The sequence below is a fragment of the Anolis carolinensis genome, chromosome 4 (assembly GCF_035594765.1).
Source record: "Anolis carolinensis isolate JA03-04 chromosome 4, rAnoCar3.1.pri, whole genome shotgun sequence".
NCBI classification, from domain to species: Eukaryota; Metazoa; Chordata; class Lepidosauria; order Squamata; family Dactyloidae; genus Anolis; species Anolis carolinensis.
Genome location: NC_085844.1, coordinates 30904656 through 30926436, shown reverse-complemented (window position 1 = coordinate 30926436; position 21781 = coordinate 30904656). Strand labels below are relative to the sequence as shown.

At 38.1% G+C, this 21781-nt stretch overlaps 1 protein-coding gene across 3 annotated transcripts in view; it reads right to left on the bottom strand.

Annotated features, from left to right (window-relative positions):
* The window catches only part of cdh17 (cadherin 17), a 44302-nt gene that overhangs the window by 2061 nt on the left and 20460 nt on the right, over positions 1 to 21781 (bottom strand). For all 3 annotated transcript variants that reach the window (XM_016992810.2, XM_016992809.2, XM_008108373.3), the window contains 11 exons: positions 19536 to 19735; positions 19146 to 19280; positions 17443 to 17590; positions 14997 to 15212; positions 12531 to 12607; positions 11323 to 11514; positions 9864 to 10108; positions 8996 to 9126; positions 7897 to 8127; positions 6369 to 6485; positions 6144 to 6254 (listed from right to left, as the gene is read on the bottom strand). In XM_016992810.2, the coding sequence (XP_016848299.2) occupies positions 6144 to 6254; positions 6369 to 6485; positions 7897 to 8127; positions 8996 to 9126; positions 9864 to 10108; positions 11323 to 11514; positions 12531 to 12607; positions 14997 to 15212; positions 17443 to 17590; positions 19146 to 19280; positions 19536 to 19735 (1803 nt within the window). The remainder of the gene's footprint in view (positions 1 to 6143; positions 6255 to 6368; positions 6486 to 7896; positions 8128 to 8995; positions 9127 to 9863; positions 10109 to 11322; positions 11515 to 12530; positions 12608 to 14996; positions 15213 to 17442; positions 17591 to 19145; positions 19281 to 19535; positions 19736 to 21781) is intronic.

Below are 21781 nucleotides of genomic sequence, written 5' to 3'. Positions count from 1 at the left end.
CAAATTATCTGGCAGTAGGGACTCATATAATCCAGGTTAAAGCAGAAAACTTGGGATCAGATCCTGGGATATATGGCCTGTCTGGAAGGACTCATTGACAATTTTCCTAGTTGCGTAGAAATCTAGTTTATCTCAGCTCAGAATATTTTGTTCCCTGGCACAGTTTTGTCTGTTCTGGCTGGCAGCAACTATTCAGATTCTCTGGCAGAGTTCCTTCCCTTTACTATTTACCTGACCCTTTAAATGGTAACACATTGTGATGAGCCTGAAATCCTCTTGTAGGCAACGCATGTTTCCAGAAACTAGTAAATTACAGTCCCTGCCATGGTGATATGTTTGCCTTATTTAATGTGAGGACAACTAAAACTTGTTTTCTGGAGTACTGAGCAAGAAAATATTTTGGTGCAGGCATGGGCAAACTTCTGTGGATTTGGACTTCAATGCCTACCTGTATTTTATAATGTGTTTTATGAATACTGATGTAAGTTAATAATAATTTTAACTGATTTATATTGCACTGTATAATTTTTATATATGCGTTTTATTGTAAGCTGCCCTGAGTCCCCTGTTGGGTGAGAAGGGCGGGATATAAATATTGTAATAAATAAATAAACTCCCATAATTCCTGGCCTCAGGTCCCTTCCTTTTCCACCTTAACCACTCAGGGTTCCACAGTATTGAGTCATGGTAGCTAAAGGGGTGTCAAACTGCATTAACTCTACAGTGTAGATCAGGGGTCCCCAAACTAAGGCCCGGGGGCCGGATGCGGCCCTCCAAGGTCATTTACCTGGCCCCCGCCCTCAGTTTTATAATATAATATATTGTATATACATATAATATTGATAATAATATTATAATGTAATACAATATAACACAAATAATAATACCATATAATAATATTAATTATATATTCTATTTTACATATAATATTACTAATAATATTACAGTATAGTGGTATAGTTCAATATAGTAATATATAATGCTAATACAATATAACACTAATAATAATACCATATAATAATATTAATTATATACTCTATATTACATATAATATTACTAATAATATTACAGTATAGTGGTATAGTTCAATATAGTAATATATAATGCTAATATTGTGCTATGCTAATAATATAATATATTGCATGTACATATAATTTGTAAGCCACTCTGAGTCCCCTTTGGGGTGAGAAGGCTGTGATACAAATGTAGTAAATAAATGCAGTAAATAAATAAATAATAAATAAATATATTTTAGACTTAGGCTCTCCCAAAGTCTGAAATGACTTGAAGGCACACAACAACAACAACAACAACAACAACAGCAGCAATCCTAATTAACTTGACTATCTCATTGGCCAGAAGCAGGAGCACACTTCCCATTGAAATCCTGATAAATTTATGTTGGGTTAAAATTGTTTTTATTTTTAAATATTGTATTGTTCTTTCATTGTTCTTGTTTTTGCACTACAAAAAAGACATGTGCAGTGTGCATCGGAATTTCTTTGTATTTTTTTTTTTCAAATGATAATCCGGCCCCTCAACAGTCTGAAGGATTGTGGACCGGCCTTCGGATTAAAAAGTTTGGGGACCCCTGGTGTAGATGCTCCCATTGTAAAGGTAAAATGTGGATTAATGATATGCCTATTCCTTTAAGGAAAGTTGAGATATAACTGTAAGTAATAAATATATCATTAGTAAAGATAAAGGTTTCCCCCTGATATTAAGTCCAGTCATGTCTGACTCTGGGGGTTGGTGCTCATCTCCATTTCTAAGCCAAAGAACTGGCATTGTCAGTAGACACCTCCAAGGTCATGTGGCCGGCATGACTGCATGGAGCGCCGTTGCCTTCCCACCGAAATGGTACCTATTGATCTACTCAAATTTGCATGTTTTCGAACTGCTAGGTTGGCAGGAGCTGGGCCTAACAGCAGAAGCTTACCCTGCTCCCTGGATTCGAACTGCCAACCTTTTGGTCAATGAGTTCAGCAGTCTAGCGATTTAACCCACTGCACCACCATGGACCAAATAAATCATTAACAGTGTGATATTGATCAAGTCTTTTGAATTCAAAGTAAAATTGCCCAAAATACTCCAATAAAGCTCACATCAAGGAAATAGAGGCATAAAAAGTGACTCTACTTCTATATCCTTAGGACCTTATCCCATTGGGATATAATTCATTCATATCAGTATGCATCCTGTACTTTTAAGGACTGGACACATATTGCATGAGATCGGATTCATACTCTCCCCATCATATTCAGTTATTACAATTCTTACCATTTGAAACTACTGCATTTTGACGCATGACATCATGGAAGGCTGCCTCCTCCCAATCCGCTCAAATACCTCCCTACATCACAGTTTAAATTTTTTTCCCTAATATTGCACAGTGAAAAAACCTCAAAATGTCTCGAACTACCATTCTTGGAAGATTTTAGCTAATGGAATGCATACTGAATTTCTGATCACATGTAAAAACAGTGGCTCAGCAACATATAAAAACATAGTAAATCCAAAAACTCCACTTTTGTGATGTTTGGCAGACAAATTCTAATGGATTATCGACAGAGTGGGACAAACATCATGTGATAGAATCCATTTGGAATCATGTTCAAAGAATCTCAGAAATGGACTATATCCCAATGTGATAAGGTTCTTATAGAAGTATGGTGGATGATAGCTTTCACCTCAATGTGGGATGCTTTGACCTGTCTCCCTAGCCATCTACAGTAGAGTCTCACTTATCCAACATAAACGGGCCGGCAGAACGTTGGATAAGTGAATATGTTGGATAATAAGGAGGGATTAAGGAAAAGCCTATTAAACATCAAATTAGGTTATGATTTTACAAATTAAGCACCAAAACATCATGTTATACAACAAATTTGACAGAAAAAGTAGTTCAATACGCAGTAATGCTATGCAGTAATTACTGTATTTACGAATTTAGCACCAAAATATCACGATGTATTGAAAACATTGACTACAAAAATGTGTTGGATAATCCAGAACGTTGGATAAGCGAGTGTTGGATAAGTGAGACTCTACTGTATCTCAATCTCTCTGCTTTTCCCAAAGTCTACATAATTGCTTCATCTCTTGGCCAAAGAAGAACACACTATAATTCTAGGTTTATTTCATTATAACTCTTATTTTCCCCTTCCTTTGCTAGAATTGGCATTGTATAATTATTATATGAATTTTCTTTTCTTTTTTTGATCACAGCATTTCTTATAGTTTCCTTATTCCCTTTGTAAATTGATTTGCTTGGTTTAATTCAAGATTTCTTGCTGTTACTCCTCTGTAAAACCAAGTTATGGTGAACTCGTGCTGCTTTCAACAATTTTTCAAGAATCACAGTGCTCCGAATATTTATGTATCTTTATTTACACATTTGAGAGTCATATTCCTCAGCTGGTCAGTCATCCTGGCTCCGTCAGTGTTTACATTTATTTTCAAAAAATCTATCTTGTTTTGGAAAAGGATTCTGTCTTGTTTTGGAAAAAAAATGAGTTGAGTTTGTTTAAGTTCCCTCTTGTCTTCCTGTCAGACTCAGCACAGTGAAATCTAGTCTTATAGTTATGCTTTGTTTAGAAAAAAACATAATAAATTTTTATTGAGCTCATCATATTGTTGGGCTTATAGAGAAAGGGCCATAGTTCAGGAACAGAGCACATGCTTTGAAAACGAAGGTCCCTGGTCCAATTCCTGGAAATCCCAAGCAGTGTTAGAAAAACTAAAAATGCTAGGATTCTGGGAGTTGTCACCAAAAAGCAACTCTTATTCTCGCTTTGTTTAAGGCAGCTTCCTAGGCTTCTGACTCTACAAAGATGAAATTCACAAGGACAGCAAAATAGATAAAATCTTGATGAAACTGGATAAAGGCTTGCAAATACAAGCTTAACACATGTGTTTTGAACACATTGTACTAAAAATTGCCATGCCTTGACTTGCTATTGGTGGTGTTTATAGAATACAGTATGTTCTCCATATCTACAGGACAGGTATTTTATTGATCTGACAAAATATGTAATCTTTAGTCATTTTCTGGGTCGTCCAGAACATCTCTATGGGTATTCCTGGGCCGGAAGTTCTTCATTTCAATAGAGTTTGCTAACATCCATGGTTTCATATACCTACACCAAGTCTAAGAATCTATCCCCTGTGGATATAGAGATTTTTTTTTGTGATGTCAGGAATGACTTGTGAAACTGCAAGTCACTTCTGGTGTGAGATAATTGGCCGTATGCAAGGATGGTTCTCTGGCATGGGCTGGTCCATGAGGTCATGAAGAATCAGAAGCAACTGAACGAATAAACAACAACAAGGACGTTGCCCAGGGGACGCCCAGATGTTTTACCATCCTGTGGGGGGCTTCTCTCATGTTCTCGCATGGGAAGCTGGAGCTGAAAGATGGGAGCTTATCCCGCTCCCTGGATTTGAACCTTTCAGTCAGCAGTCCTGCCAAAACAAGGATTTAACCCATTGCGCAATCGGGGGCTCCTGTATATCACATTTTGAATCATGGAGCCTTCCCCTCAAAGCTTTTCTGGAAACCTCTGAAATTGTCATTGATGAATGCTGGAACTATGGTGAATTTGTGTTAACTTGGTAAATGTATACCTCACACTTCCTCTGAAGATGGTTACCTGGGATGACACTGTATTGTTTTATCCTCAGCTTGTAGGTATTGTAGGCTCATTAATTCACTGGAAGCCAGATGTTGTTCATGCTATGCAGTGACCTGAATCGAAGTGTCCTAGGTCCAATTCTGTGGCCTCAGATTTTTACTGTTTGCCTTCTTTTCCCACTTTTTGTTTATAGCTGCTGTCATGTGCCATTTATATTTTAAAATGGCAAAAGAGCACACGCACAATATGACAGCCTGCCACTCTCCTCCCCATTCTTCTTTAGCAGCTATTTTGTTTATTCTTAAAATACCACCCCAGCTTCCTCTTCTTGTTTTCTCAGGTGGGTTAAGCTGATGGGTTTGTTTCATCTTTCGTGGAGCTCCTGGTTCAAGTTCCTATGGGACTAGGCCTCATCTACACTGATATGCAGATTGAGCCGCATTATATGTTCAGTGTAGACTCAGATAATGCAGCTCAATGCAGTTAAAGTGCATCATATATGTTTACACTGACCATATAATGCAGTTCAATCTGCATTAAATGGTCAGTGTAGATGGGGCTTCACAATCAAAAAGAGATCTAGAACTTTTACTTAATGGCAGTTTGCTATAAAAGCAAGAATGGTGGGACCATAAAAGACGGGCATGTATTCAGATCCCAAACATCCAGGGTGATATTCAATTGGTTCCTTTTTCTAACAGTGCATATGCTTTGCCTACAAAGTTACAGGTCTTAAACTTTTGGAGGTCATACCAAAGATTCACATGCAAACATCAGCATCTGCAAGTAGAGCTGGAAAGGACCCCTGTTTGAAAACTTGGAAAGTTGCTGCTGCTCAGCATAGTTCAAGGTAGGGTAAATAACATATGGATCTCTGAATGCTTTTGGTCTGAGCACCCATCAACCTTAGCCAGCTTAGCCAATAGTGGGGGATCCTGAGATGTATCACCCAACAACATCTGGGGAGCACTCCTAGAACAAATATTATTGAACTTAGTAAAACAAGTATGCAATGTAATCAAAGGTGTATTACCCACCCATCTCACTACCAGCTAATCGTTTAAGCCTCATTACCATACTCCTTGCCATCTCTTTTGCTGGCTGAAAAGAAAGAGCTATTCAAAGCAGGCAAACATGAAAGATAAGCTTATCCAAAGTCATATACTTAGTTATTCGAAGCAACCAAGAGTCTTCTTCAAACTACTAGGCAGGCAGGCTTTACAAAGTTTGTCTTAGTTTTCTATTTCAATTAGAGCAAATGTTAGATGACATTGTTATATACAGAAACAAGCCAACAGCAATATTTTTAGTAGTCAAAGTACCTTTTGTTTTCCAGTCAACATTCAGTGTGGAATTAAATATCTAATGGATATCTAATTCCAATGCTTTCTCATCTATGCACAATTCAGACCTAAATCCTGTTCACTGTGTTTGCTGTGTCTGTCTATTCATCAATCCAATTATTAATGCCTGTGCAGCCTGTGCAATCCATTTAAAATAGCCACTCACCAATAACTATCAGTACAGCAACCAGGATCCCAATTGCTGTTGCCACTGTTGGAAATGGAGAAGGATCCGTTGGTATGAAGCATCTTCCTTCTACACACCGGCATACCTTCACTGTAGGACAAACAGCACAATTTAGAGGAATCATAAACAAAACAAAAAAACCCACTCTATTATGTATATAAAAAAGAAAATATTTGAAAAGCATGAATATGAATTTCACTCTACCTTTCAGATAGACAACTCCTTCCATTGGTGGTCGTCCATTGTCATTAATTTTTATCGGTATATCATAGTCTTTTTCTTCAAGATTAATGTTTTTCGGAGAAATGTATGCATGCAGGCCTGTCAGTCCAAACAGTGGAAAGGTTAAGCAAGAATTTTAAACAGAAAAATGACTACAGGGCTGATAAAAATAATACAAATGAGGAGGAGTGGAGGAGGAGGAAGAGGGGATGATGATATACAGCTTTTGCTCTTTTGACACAATACAAGCAAATGTGCAGTTCTTCATTGTACTCTTGGTTTCAACCAAACAGGTTTAATTCTTAAATAAATGGCCACACTGCAAAATTACCCTGTGATTGCAATGGCTTTATAGTACAGGATCCTGGAATTTGTAATTTATTGAATACTCAGAATTCTCTGCTAGAAAGCTCTCATCCCTAAATTATAGCACTGAAGCTCTGTAGCAGAAGACTTTATGTGCACACAACTTTAAATCCCAAGATTTTTAGTATGTAGCCCAGGCATGGGCAAACTTCGGCCCTCCAGGTGTTTTGGACTACAACTCCCACAATTCCTAACAGCCTACCGGCTGTTAGGAATTGTGGGAGTTGTAGTCCAAAACACCTGGAGGGCCGAAGTTTGCTCATGCCTAATCTGGCCTGTAGAACAGGCTGCTGGAGGAAGGACATATTCATTTTACCATAGGTCTGAATGGATCACTTGGGTTTTTGACATTTTCAATGAGAGTCCCATGATATTATGCCTAGATTTACATGTGACCCTATGGCAAAGTTTTAAAGGAAAAATAAATAATTCATTCAGGACAAGATCTCCAAGGAAGCTAAAGAACAGCATTTTGTAATAGAAATATCTATCTGGAGAGTGCATTTGGCTTGTTCTTTGTTTGGTGCACCTTCAAGTCATTTCTGACAATAACAACACCAAGGCAAAACTATCATGGGGTTTTGTTGGCAGTTTGTTCAGAGGAAATATACTATTTGTTTCCTCTGAGCTCTATAGAGTGTGACTTGTCACCTTGTAGGCTTCCATGGCTGAGTACGAATTTGAACCTTGGTCTCCCAGTGTCCTAGGATGCCTCTATACCAGTTGTTCTCAACCTGTGGGTCCCCAGATGTTTTGGCCTTCAACCCTCTGAAATCCTAACAGCTGGTAAACTGGCTGGGATTTCTGGGAGTTATAGGTCAAAACACCTGGGGATCCACAGGTTGAGAACCACTGCTCTACACTGTAGAGTTAATGCAGTTTGACACCACTTCAACTGTCATGGCTCAATACTGCAGATTCACAGGAATTGTAGTCTTATGAGGTCTTTAGCTTTTTCTTCCAAAGAGTGCTGATGTCTCATCAAACCACAAACCCCAGAATTCCATAGCATTCAGCCATGGGAGTCAAACCACATTAATTCTACAGTGTATATGCATTTTTTTCTTTAGTCCAAGATTCAAACCACTATACCATGCTGGCTCTCTAGTGTTTCTAGCCACACACACACACAAAAACACCTTACCGTCTTTAGAGACATTCCAGTTATTCTGTACTGTGTTGTCACCCAAGAGGACATAACTAAATTTTGGAATATATGAATAAATATCTGGATCATGAACATCTATTTTTGCTTTCTGGTTTCCTTGGAGAGGGTGGCAGAAGAACACAGAGTCCTTCTCTAGCTGTGGAGGATTATCATTCACATCTTTCAGGTTCAGTGTCAGCTGTGCCATGGAGCTCTTAGATGCTCTCGCTGCAGATGTGAAACAGAGGACAAAACAACATTACAGGACTCATAATCAGAGATGGTTAGACCTATCCATTTTTCTTGCTCCCACCATTTTTGTGGGAATAAGCGGCTGCATTTAGGAGCAGCAATTATATCATACCACAGCATAAGCCAATCTTTTCACAATGAAAGAAATGGTTAACACATTTTGTTGTCGAAGGCTTTCATGGCCAGAATCACAGGGTTGTTGTATGTCTTTCGGGCTGTGTTAGTTTGTTATTTGTTAGTTAGTTTGTTAGTTAGTTAGTTAGTTTGTTGTTAGCATTTGTTAGTTGTTATTCAAGAAGAGACCAAGAGAAGGGGATTTGGGCTTATCCATATTTCCCGCTATATCCAAGACATCTTCAGAGCATGAGATTTCTCTTTTCTGGGAATTATGAATACCCAAATATTTATGAAAGTCAGGACTGAGCTACTTGCGACCCTGCAATTCCCAATAGTCCCATCCAACACAACCATTGGTGATGATTGCAGGTAATGGTCCAGTCCTAGCTAGAGGCCCACCTAGATGCAGAAAAAGCCAAGCCTAGTATCACATACCCAGGATTTGATGCCTAAGTAGAGTCAACTGACCAACATTATGACTGAACCATATCCGTCATAACTTGCAAGCTTCTACTTTACTTTCCTTCTCCCAGATGTATTATGTAGCAACACATTGGTGCATTGTAGAAAATTTAAAATGACAGCCGCAGTTTCCTGACATTGTTACCATGCACATATGAGAAGGAGACTCAAGGAGGAGCATTGTAAAAGGGGACACATCAGAAGACATTTTGCCACAGACCCACTTGAAAACTGCAATGACTACAAGAGAGTTTTCTTCACTCACTTTGTTCAGTCGCCACAATCTGGACCACGTAGGGACTTTCAGTTTCCCGATCCATTAGGGCTGCAGTATATATTGAGCCACTGAGAGGATCGATTCGTAGCCAGTTTCTGTTGTTGTTTTTCAGGGAGTACCTAAAGACCACCGAGATATAAGAACAGAGTGAGGATATTACTTTTAAAAGCACTTGACATATACAGTTTGCAAGAAAGCCTCCCTGGAAGTAGTTACAGACAGTGCCTACATAGATACACATGTAGCTCATTGCTGTACTTGTTATTTTACTACATTTTATTTCCTTTCTCATATTGAAAAAAATTCTAAAACCTAAGAAAAAAATAATAATAAGGCAGTCCCCAAGTTATAGACATTTGACATACAAATGACTCATAGTTAAGAAAGGAGGTGAGACAACAGAAAGTGAGAGAGATCTACCTCTCAGAAGAGAAATTCACTCCTGAAAGAGTTATTATGGGGGAAAGGTGTCTCCACTGAGACTTTCTCACCAATCCTTGTTTCCACAAGAAGCAATTTTTTTTTCAAAATCCTAAAAAAGACATCAGTCAATATGTCTTCCACCCTCCATCCCAGCCCCCAGCAGCCTGTGAATTTCCCTTCCTACAGGTAGATTTCTTTTCACTTCTTGTTGTCTCACCCCATTTTTAACTATGACTCGGATGTAAGTCAGATGTCTATAACTCGAGGACTGCCTGTATTTGCAATTGAAACAATCATTGCAATGATATTTTGACTCTCCGGTATGCTCTTATCCAAATAACATCAAACTTTACAGCACCTTGCCAATGAGGCTAAAGTCTAGTCTCATTTAATCTTGATAAATCTGAAAACAGAAAGGGGACGGTGTGCTTACTTTATCTGGGCTCCCTCGGGATCATAGGCTCTTGCTGTCATCACAAAGGTACCAAAGGTAACATTTTCAAGCATTTCAACTGTGTATGTTTTTTGGAGGAAAACAGGTACTTCATCCACATCTGTAACAGCCACTCTCAGCTTAGTAAAAGAACTTGAGTTATATTGTGTTCCAAGGACAAGAGGTTCAGGATTTGTGGCACCAATGTCCAGGTAATACATTGGAGTTGTTTCAAAATCAAGAACCTAAGAAAGAAGGGAAAGGAGAAGCTGTGTCATGAATCTCCAACTGCAATTTTTTAAAGTTTCTTGAGAGGAAGACCTGTTTAAAGCTATAGAGAATGTGGTTTCTGTTGCCTGTTTTTGGTCTAAAATTATTTATCTACTTGTGTTTCTTCTATTTTATCAGTTTTATAATAATAATAATAATAATAATAATAATAATAATAATAATAATAATAATAACTTTATTTTTGTACCCCGCCTCCATCTCTCCGCAGGGACTTGGGGCGGCTAACATGGGGCCAAGCCTAAATTCAACAATAAACAAGATAAAATACATTCAGCAATAAAACAAACATCATTGACATTTAACATTACACAAATTAAACCATCATTAAAAAATAATAATAAACTGGTAAAGTTTTATACTTGTTTACACTTTTGACAAAAAATAAATAAAGGGACCCTGGGTGGCCATGATGTCGTCAAACAGGGTCCATAAAGGATTGAAGAAATGTTACAAATTTTTTGCAGTTAAATCTGAATAAATGAACAAGTGAATGAATGAAAGCAAGCTGGAAAGGGAAATGGAAGAAATCTTAATTTTCTATGCTTATTTTGGAAAATTTATCTTTTTTAACCTATTGCCTCAATGAAACACAATCAAAGGTGGAAATTGGATATGAGAGTAGCTGGGTGGGAAATGTACCATTAGAAGTAGTAGTAGTGTAATTAATTATTATTGTTATAGTTATTTCTGTTACTGTTGCCATTATTCTGCTATCACTACCATTATTATCACATTACTAACTAGTATTAGTATTGATATTATTTTAAATGAAATATTATAAACAAAATATTATAATAAGGGTATTAACAAATTACCTTATATCCCCTTCTCTCTAAATTTGAAGGAAGTTCACGGGAAAATGGAAATAATTATTTGCTACAGGCTAGTGCCTTAAATCTTGAGTTAAGTTTTGGCAGTCCATGGTCACAAAAGGTATTTAAAAGGGGGTATGTGGTGAAAAAAAGACTGAGAAACACTGGTCCAGAGTGCAATTCAATCTCTTCTCACTCCGGGCATATTCAATTATCTGCTTATCTTTTCAAGAAGCAAGTCTGGAGATTATTCCTAAAAGTTCATAATCCATACTTACCATGTGGGCCTCCAATGGTAATTAAGCCTTTTTACTCATTATGAAACAGGGTGGGGGAGAGAAACAAAATTTATTTACCTTATTAATTGTCACATATCCTCTGTTTGTTTTTGGATCTGTTCGTATAGAAAAAGTGTTATTTGGGTCTCCATTCGTGACTGTATAAATAATTTGAGAGCTTCCAGTAAATGGTTCGTCTCCATCAGTGGCTTGAATTTCCAATATTACAGTTCCAACTCGTCTGTCTTCTGGAAGAGTTACATCTCCATACTGTCAAGAGAAAGAAAAAATATTTTAATAAAAACAAAAGAAATGAAGGAATGGTCATGTATATGACGATGGATTTATTTTGCTCCATTTTATGCTGTTGTTCTCAAACATCACTTGTCCACATGTTTTGGATTTCAACTCGCAGAAGCATCAGCCAGCAGAGCCAATGGTCAGAGCTCTGGGAATCTAAAATCCAGAAGTGTAAAGGGTTTAAGAACCACTAGTATCATGAAATGGATATTGTGCATAGAGACTTGGTGTCAATAGCTGCAAGAGGAATAAAATAGACTACAAAAATGTACACCCCCCCCTTTAAGTATCCAGGATAAGGACAGAGAACTGCATGGGGAGCAGGGACAACCCCCCACCTTTCATGGGCTGCAGATCTCTCCCACCTCATAGGTAAAGGTAAAGGTTTTCCCCTGACATTAAGTGTAGTCGTGCCCAACTCTGGGGGCTAGTGCTCATCTCCATTTCTAAGCTGAAGAGTTGTCCGTAGAAGCCTCCAAGGTCATGTGGCCGACATGACTGAATGGCCACCTCATAAACTGAAATTATTCTATTTTCCTTTGCAGATGGCAAATGGAAACCATATTGTTTTACTTCCTATCTCCATTGTGAGAAGGACTAGGAGAAAAATGTAGGATTGTAATTGTATGGATAGAAGGGGGATGTTCTCATTTGTTTTCTATTTGGAGGATTTTTCCATACTGTTTTCAGACAAATTGCACAGTGAATCAGCAAGGCCCAAGCAGGGTGATGTGAAGGTGCCTCATTCAAAGGGACACTTTAAGCTGAATTGAACTTCATGACAGTTAACAACAAAGTCCAGGGAAATAATTTTTTCAAACTCTACGTTTAGGAATATATTAGTCATATGAGTCACGTTAGTCACTTGATTTTTGGAGTACAACTTCCAGAATACTTCAGCCAACACTGGAGTATTACTTTTCCCACCCATATTCCTCATAAAAGAAAAGATAAAATACAAGTATACATAGTAAAAGGTTACTCACATCTGATTTCTCAAAGATTGGGATCTGATCATTGATGTCAATGACATTTATTAGTACATCACAAACTGTTTTGAACACTATGGAGAAGATAATAAAATGTTGACAACTGTAAGTCATTCTCTGGAAAATAATGGTTCTCAAACATTTCAATCAAACAGGCTTTAAATGACATACTGGCAAATGGGGGCAAAGAGAGACAAATGTATTAGGTCCATATGTCCCCATGAAAATATCCACCTCATACATCCTGAGTCTGGCAACCGGACAAAGTTCCTCATGCCTCAGAAATCAGCACTTGTAACCCTTGTTGTGCATATCAGGAAATAAAATTGTGCCCAAATCATGCCTATCTTTGAAATATATGCGTGACTAAATATGTGTAAATTTTAAAAATGTGTACAAATACATTTTAGCCAATAGGGGAAATACATAATCAATACCTTCAGGAAAATATGTACTAAATGCACACATATTTCTTTGGCAAAAGGGAAAAAATCAGTTTCAGAAATATGAGATAGGCAAAGAATGCAGATAGGCTTATGAGAAATGCAATCAAGACTGACATATGTCCACACACCTAATCATAAATCAACTATTAAGAATACAAACACAAGAAGACTTCTGTATCCACGAAACCAATCTATACTGTTGCATTTATCCTGTTTCACTTATTTATGTAGGGTCTCCTATTCAAGTTACACCCTCTTTTTAGTGACACCATTGTTCATCACATAAAAAATAATGTTTTTATTATCTACAATTTTAAATGGTCACATAAATTCCAGAAATGTATCCCTTATGGATATGACAGTTGTACTGACATCATAATAATTAGTATGCATAGAATGTTTTACAGCATTCAACATCTCCATATATATTGTGTAGCGATCCTGGATTGGGACACATTGCTATGATATGTCTCCCATGCAACCTTCAGTATCTCTAAAGTCTGTTACTATAGTATAGATGGATACAAGCTGCTCAGTTTTAAGATGTAATGTGAAAGATGTTTATAGACCAGGCATGAGCAAACTTCAGCCCTCCAGGTATTTTGAACTTCAACTTCCACAATTCCTAACAGCCTACCGGCTGTTAGGAATTGTGGGAGTTGAAATCCAAAACACCTGGAGGGTCGGAGTTTGAAACATGCCTGTTATAGACATTCAAGTTAGGCTCTGGTAGATCCTATGATAGTTTGTGACTGCCCTGTCTCTAGGACTGGTAGAATAAAGACTGGTAGAATAAACCCCATTTTAAAAAATGCAGACTCCAATACATTATGTTGTGAGCCTTGGGCTGGCCTATTGCCCTTGTATTGGTTTTGAAATGTCCCTACAACCAGGATAGCGAATTGTTCTTTCTACATATACAGGCCCTCTTTCCATTATCCTGTAGATAGGGTTTTTGTTTTTGTTTTCAAAATCTGGAGTAGATACATCGCCTTCCAATTGAGGGGGGTACATTTCTCCACCTTGGATCTGCCAAGGGATGCCTCTAATTGTATTGCAGCTAATATTTGGCAGATGGCAAAGGGAGGCACTTCTTTGCTTTCACCCAGAGCAACAATGCAGCTCCTCTGCCTAAAGAAGGAGCACAAAATCAGGTTGGGTCATCTGCTTTGTGTCACTCACTCTTGTTCTAAATCAGTGATTCCCAAAGTGGGCACTACCGCCCCCTGGTGGGCACTGGAGTGATCCAGGGGGGTGGTGATGGCACCTATTAGGACAAGGGGGCGGGGCCAGGGGCGGGGCCTCTTCCCAAGTGCCAAAGACAGGGCTGAGCACCTGAGGCGCCTGTTAGGACACACAGGGGGTGGAGCTAGAGGAGTGGGCGTGGCTCTTCCCAAGAGCCCGAGACAGGGCTGAGGATCTATACCTCTCCTGAGGCGCTTGTTGAGACACAGAGGGCGGAGCTAGGGAAGGGGGCGGAGCCTCCTTCCAAGAGCCCGAGATAGGGCTTTGCCTCTATACCTCTCCTGAGAGGCCTTTTAGGACTAAAGGGTGGGGCTAGGGGTGGGGCCTCTTCCCAAGAACACAAGACAGGGCTGAGCCTCTGTATACCTCCCCTGAGGTGCTTGTTAGAACACGGGGGTGGGGTATAGAGGTTCAGCCCCATCAGGCACTTGGGAAGAGGCCCCGCCCCCTCCTCTAGCCACGCCCCCTGTGTCCTGGCAGGCACCGCAAGACAGGGATAGAAGCTCAGCCCTGCCTCAGAGCTTGTAACTCCGCCCATCCCAGGCCTGGCCGCCCATTTGTGGCCCTGCCCCTCCCCTAGAGGAGAGGCTCAGCCCGGTCTCTTCAGCAGGAGCCACACCCACCCCTCTGAGCCACGCCCCCTTTCAGGGGGTGCTGAGTAATATTTTTTCTGAAAAGGGGGCGGTAGGCCAAATAAGTTTGGGAACCACTGTTCTAAATCCTTAAAAAGACTGGGGAAAATGGAATAATAATTTGATAAGTAGATGCTGACCTTGATCTGTCACTTCCACCTTCAAAGAATAGTTAGAGGCCTCCTGCCGGTTTAATGCACTTTGGAGTATGTTGATATTTCCAGTTCCGAAGTCAATGCGGAAAAGTTTATCCACAGGGATTTTGGGGTTCTGATACACAATGTCATAGTGAAGCCTGGAGTTAATTGTGCCTTCCTTGTCCGCATCTGAGGCCTGAAACGTTCCTATGTAATTCCCTGGTGGCAACAAAGGAAGTTGAAGTTAGTCAACCAGCACATAAACATGAGATAATAGGAAATCAAATAAGGAAAACTATTCCAGTGAACAATCCTACGCAACTAATCAGGGAGGCAAGATAGCTAAAGGTAAAGGACAGTCTGATAACAATGATGAAATAATAACAACAACAACAGTCTGCTTTATTTCCCACTCTGAGGCTCAACAAAGCTAAAACCATAAACTCTACCAAGCACAAAGTTAAAAATGTCATTAAACTAGACATAAATTAAAACTATTTTTAAAAGCCATTAAATGCAACAAATAAACAAAAGGCAGTAAAACACAATTCTGCAAGGCCCAGTCCCCTTGTGCAGTCAGTCTTCAAAGTCCTACCAAAATGAAAATCCTGCCCATGGAATTATAGCTAGAAAAGTACCAATGTAACTTTTCTTGTTAGGGAGATCCAATGCCTGGGAGCAGCCAACAAGAAACCTCTCCCATGTTCCTGCCAGGTGTATCTATGAGGGTGCTGAGATGCTTTCCATATATTATCTCAAAATATAGGTAATCTCTTATGGATCCATTGGATAACATGGACTTGAGCTTTATAGGGCTTTAAAGATTATAACCAATGAAATTATATTTTAAGGAATCTAATATCGTTTAAAACATATTAAATAATACAACAATTCAAATTATCACTGCAAAATCATTGAAATAATGCACTCATTAACACTGGCCTATTTGAGGAGATGTATCTTCATACCATTCCCAATAGTGCAAGAATAGGAACAGTTCACAACAACCATGTGGAATTCCACATTTCATAGTCTGGGGTGAAACACAGAAGGCATTGGGCAGAACAGGATTTAAGTATAGCAATGGCAAGCTATTCCAGATACTGGAATGCTGTGAATTTTCCGGGCTGTATGGCCATACAGCCCGGAAAGCTCACAGCAAACCATTGATTCTGGCCATGAAAGCCTTCAGCAACACAATTCCAGATACTTTCTAAAAGACATCTTTTGGATATTTCAGCATCTAGATAGACTCCTAAGATAGATTGTCCCTTAGACATACCCTAAGCAGTTTAGGGTTTAAGATTTTTAAAAACCTGGAAATAGCAGGCAAAGATGTAGTATTTCTGATTTTGGTGCATGGTTGTAAAACTTGGACAATGAAGAAATCTGACAGGAAGAAAATTAATTGAATTGAAATGTGGTACTGAAATAAAAGCTCTAGAGATACCATAGACTGAGAAAATGAATGGGTCTTAGACAAAATCAAGCTTGAAATCACTACGAGCAAAAATGATTACAATAAAGTTGTCATAATTATGACATATCATAAAATGATGTGACTCATTGGATGAAGGCATTAGGAAAAGAGAAAGATTGCATAACAAGAAGATTGATTCAAGTAAGGAAGTCATAGTTCCAAGTTTCCAAAATCTGACCAGAACAGTTGATGATCAGGGATCTTGGAGGTCATAATGTTGCCATAAGTTGAAATCTACTTGTTCTCAAATAGCAACACAATGAATGTACTAGAATCAACATGCCTAAAAGGATGAGAAAGATTTTTATTTCCTCACCTAATGGGAACTAATCTAATTTGCAAGTAATGAAGCAATGCACTAACCAAGTGCCATTAGACTTTTCTGCAGTTTCCTAAATTCTGCAGAACAGTTACCAATATTAAAAGCTGTACAAAAATATGCATATTAGACAAAGGATATAAAAATAATATTCAAAACGTTGTTAAGCAACATTACCCACATATATTAGAATCAACACATGCAAAGATGGATACAAATTTTTGTGAAGGCTTCTAACTCTTAAAGCTCAACAGCCGATATGGCTACTGAGATTCTTAAAGTTGTAGTTCGAAAAAAATTAAAGTAACTTTCGCAGGCTCTGGACTGACACAGAGAAAGACAAAGGACACATGTATCATGTGAAATCTTAAGTTCAACTCTTAAAACTCAACAGCCAGTATGACTACTGAGATTTTAAAAGCTGTAGTAAAAAAAATAATAAAGTAATTTCACAGGCTGACACAGACAAAGGGCACATGTATTATGTGAAATCTTGAGTAAAACATGCTGACACAGACTGACACAGACAAAGGGCACATGTATTATGTGAAATCTTGAGTAAAACATGCATTTGCGATACAAATCTTCAAATCCAAAGTATTTCCAAGGAAGATGTGCATTAAAACTTATCTGGTGTCGTGTTTTCTTACCTGCAACTTCATTCTCCTGAACTTCGAATTTAGTCAAAGCTTTGTTACAAACAGGTGGATTGTCATTAATGTCTTCCACAGTGACATTAACAGTCACTGGATATGACAGTGAGATGCCTTCCTCTTTTGCATATACATAAAACGAATACTGTAAAAGGAATATTGTAATTAGATAGTGTAGTGCTCGTGAAAATTAATGAACAGGACAATCTTATCATGCCCAATCAGAAGTCAATCTCTTCACATGAAAATGCTTACTCATACTTAGACACTGGAGAATAGCTTGGTGAAATGACACTGGCAGAATTGCCAAAACTGTCTGTTCTAAAAATGACAGATGGACTTCTGAAAAATTTAAGCTGCATCTTGGCTAACAAACAAGCTATAATAAGAATGAAACAAAATCTAAAATTATTAAAGTTAAAAGTCGTATTCCACCATGTTAGATCGCTGCAATGAAGTTAAAGAGTGGGTGTTCCAGTAGGCAGTATCGAAATGAGCCTTGACATACCTTTTCTTACAAGTAATTCTCTTGCATAAAATGTTTGCATAATTTTTTAAATAATGTTTTCTTCAGGAATTGCGCAATTTTGATATATCACCACTTTTCTGTGGCTATATTCCCCCCCTTTTAGGCCTAGATTTCGGACTTCCACAATTGTGAAGTTTCCGGGATGGGCAGGGGCTACACTTGCCCGAGTGATAGCTCAGAATGCAGAGAATTACAGTAGAAATGGACAAAAGTACATCATATGTGATGGAAGTGAATATACAGTAGAGTCTCACTTATCCAACACTCGCTTATCCAACGTTTTGGATTATCCAACACATTTTTGTAGTCAATGCTTTCAATATATCGTGATATTTTGGTGCTAAATTCATAAATACAGTAATTACTACATAGCATTACTACGTATTTAACTACTTTTTCTGTCAAATTTGTTTTCTAACATGATGTTTTGGTGCTTCATTTGTAAAATCATGACCTAATTTGATGTTTAATAGGCTTTTCCTTAATGCCTCCTTATTATCCAACATATTCGCTTATCCAACATTCTGCCAGCCCGTTTATGTTGGATAAGTGAGACTCTACTGTATTATCAATTTCCCTTATAAATGGGATGGAATAAAACACTGTGGTAAGGAGACAATTCCCCCGTTTTCCCCCCATCATGGGATGAGGTCCCTGTCTCCAGAATCATAATCCATTGCTCAAAGCACAATACTATGCTGGCAGTACTAAGTTCCTGCTAAGTGATTTTGTCTCTGGACAGCTTATGAACACTGACATTTCTAACAGGAATCATCTACATGTCCAGCTATGATTCAATCCCCCAAAATGATGCAAATGTAAAATAGTAATAATAATAATAATAATAATAATAATAATAATAATAATAATAATAATAATAAATGATGCAAATGTAAAATGACACAAATTCTGAAAAGTTCCCAGCTCACATTCCCTCAGCCTCCTAGGAAGGCAATGGCAAACCTCCTCTGAACAAACTTGATCATGAAAACCACTTCAAGGTTGTCATAGTCAGAAATAACTTGAAGGCACATGACAACAACATCAACAGCAACATTAATTGCCAATGTATATTCTGCATAGTGTAGAGTGACAATAACAATACTTCATTACAAACATTTTGTTTCCTCAGTTTTTATAACATTTTCTCATTCCTTTCCCACATACTTACACTTTCTTTTTTTTCTCTGTCCAAAGGTTCAGTTACATAGATAGTTCCATTGTTGTCAACCATAAAAGGCAATTTAACAGAAGGCGTCTCCTTGGATGAGATTTCATAATATGCACCTGGATAATTCCATTGCACCTGACATTTTAAAGAAGAGTAAGTTGAAAAAATACATATAAATGGAAGGATCTGCCTTCATGGTATCTCTTTCTTGGTGTTGGGTTTTTGGCTTGGGAACTAAATAAATCAATGTTCAATGTTTTCTGAAACAATCCAGTCAATTTTCTCAAGGTCTCATTATGATACTGCAATAAACAGACCTTGCAGAAAGCGGAGAAAATTGACAATAAGAATTGGGCTCTTGATTTCTTCTTGGTAATTTCAAGATTTTACCTGAGCAATGCTGATGGGATGAGGCTCTGTAGAGTTCTCCTTGATCTTTACTAGTCCTGGAGATTTCCAGAGGTTTTCTAGCACCGTGACTCTCACATCAGTGGAAGCAGAGAAGGCATTGATCGATTGTCCTGCCATATCATAGACTTCCACATCTAGGACATATTCTCTTTCTTGTGCTGGATCTAAATATTGGTGTCCTAGAAATCAAACAAATCCAACAAAATGTTAACAGATGTAACATTCGCTTGGCCATATTCAGCTACAGAGCCTGAACAGCCTAAATCAGGAAGCCAAGTTCAGCCATAGTCCAAAAAAGTAATTTTCCCATATAAACACAACATTGACTTCCTTGTTAATATAGCTAAGAGAGAAGGAGCAAAAACCATTCCCCACTCATTGCCTCCTGGAAATTGCTAAATATTCTCAGTTTCCTCCTCTCGGACTCATCTCAAACATCTTAACTTCTTGTGGATACTGAACAGGGATATGTTTTTTATTCTGTTTATTTTTCTCTCTCCCCCCCCCCCCCTCCATTCCAACTGCCACTGCCTGGGCTTCATAGGTAGAGAAGAAGAGGCAAGCGCAGCTCCACCATGTCTAGGATTAAGCAGACAAGAGGCCCTCCGTCCCATCTGCCACTGTCCTAGCTTTGGAAATAGAAAAGAAGAGGCAGTATCTTCTAGACTTAATCCCATCCCACACCGCTACTCCTTTTTCCTTTTGTGTCATGTCCTAATTAGATTGAAAGCTTGAAGACAGGAACTAGTTTCACTTTTTTTTAACTTACAAAGTGCCATTTAGTGATAGTACTTTAAAGTAAATAAATGATGTTGATGATTTACAGTTTTAATCTAGACGTACATCATATGTGATGTAATGTGATGTTCTTATATGGCAGGGGTCCCCAAACTAAGGCCCGGGGGCCAGATGCGGCCCTCCAAGGTCATTTACCTGGCCCCCGCCCTCAGTTTTAGACTTAGGCTCAGGCTCGCCCAAAGTCTGAAATGACTTGAAGGCACACAACAACAAAAATCCTACTTAACTTGACTATCTCATTGGCCAGAAGCAGGCCCACACTTCCCATTGAAATCCTGAAAGATTTACAGTATGTTGGTTAAAACTGTTTTTATTTTTAAATATTGTATTGTTCTTTCATTTACTAATATTGTGCTATGGTAATAATATAATATATTGTGTATACATATAATATTGATAATAACTTATTTATTTATTTATTACAGTATTTCCACCCCCGCCCTTGTCACCCAATAGGAGACTCAGGGTGGATAATAATAATAATAATAATAATAATAATAATAATAATAATACAATATAATAATATTGTATAATATAATAATAAAATAATATATATTATATATTATATATGAAATGTAATATTACTAATAATATTACGGTATAGTGGTATAATACAATATATTAATATATAATGCTAATATTGTACTATGCTAATAATGTAATATATTGTATGTACATACAACTTGTAAGGCGCTCTGAGTCCCCTTCGGGGTGAGAGAGGATGGGGTATAAATGTAGCAAATAAATAAATAAATTGTTGTTGTTTGGGGGGGGGGCGTTTACACTACAAATAAGATATGTGTAGTGTGCATAGGAATTTGTTCATTTTTTTTCCAAATGATAATTCGGCCCCTCAACATTCTGAGGGACCATGAACCGGCCCTCCACTTAAAAAGTTTGAGGACCCCTGTTATATGGCCTTACCTACACACTGCCCTGAAATCCTAAATTTATATACAGTATATAAAATGTTTAATGCACTATTAATACATTCTGGCAGACTATCCAGGTACACCTAGAGGTTATTCCTCCTTTATCCTTTGGTCACAATTTTAGTTGACCAGGAACAATTGTGATGTGTCAGAATTAAATCTCAGCTTGCTTGCTTGCAATTAGTCCATTGTTGCCTCCAAGCAACAGGTCAGACTCCCTGAGTCAAACTGAAAAGTAGACTTATTTGTGTCCAAAATCAGACTCAAAGCAGCTTAACATAAATGCATTAGTACCAAAAAAAATTCCCAGTTAAACACCATCAAAATATATTCAAAGTTAAAAACCACAGCACTCCCTGACTTGATCTTAAAATCTTTATCTTTAAAAGCCTGTCTGAATAAAAAGGTTTTAGTTTGCTGTCAGAAGGGTAGCAGAGAGGTGGCCAGTCTGGCTTCCCTGGGCAGGGAGTTCCCAAGTTGAGGGGCATCCACTGA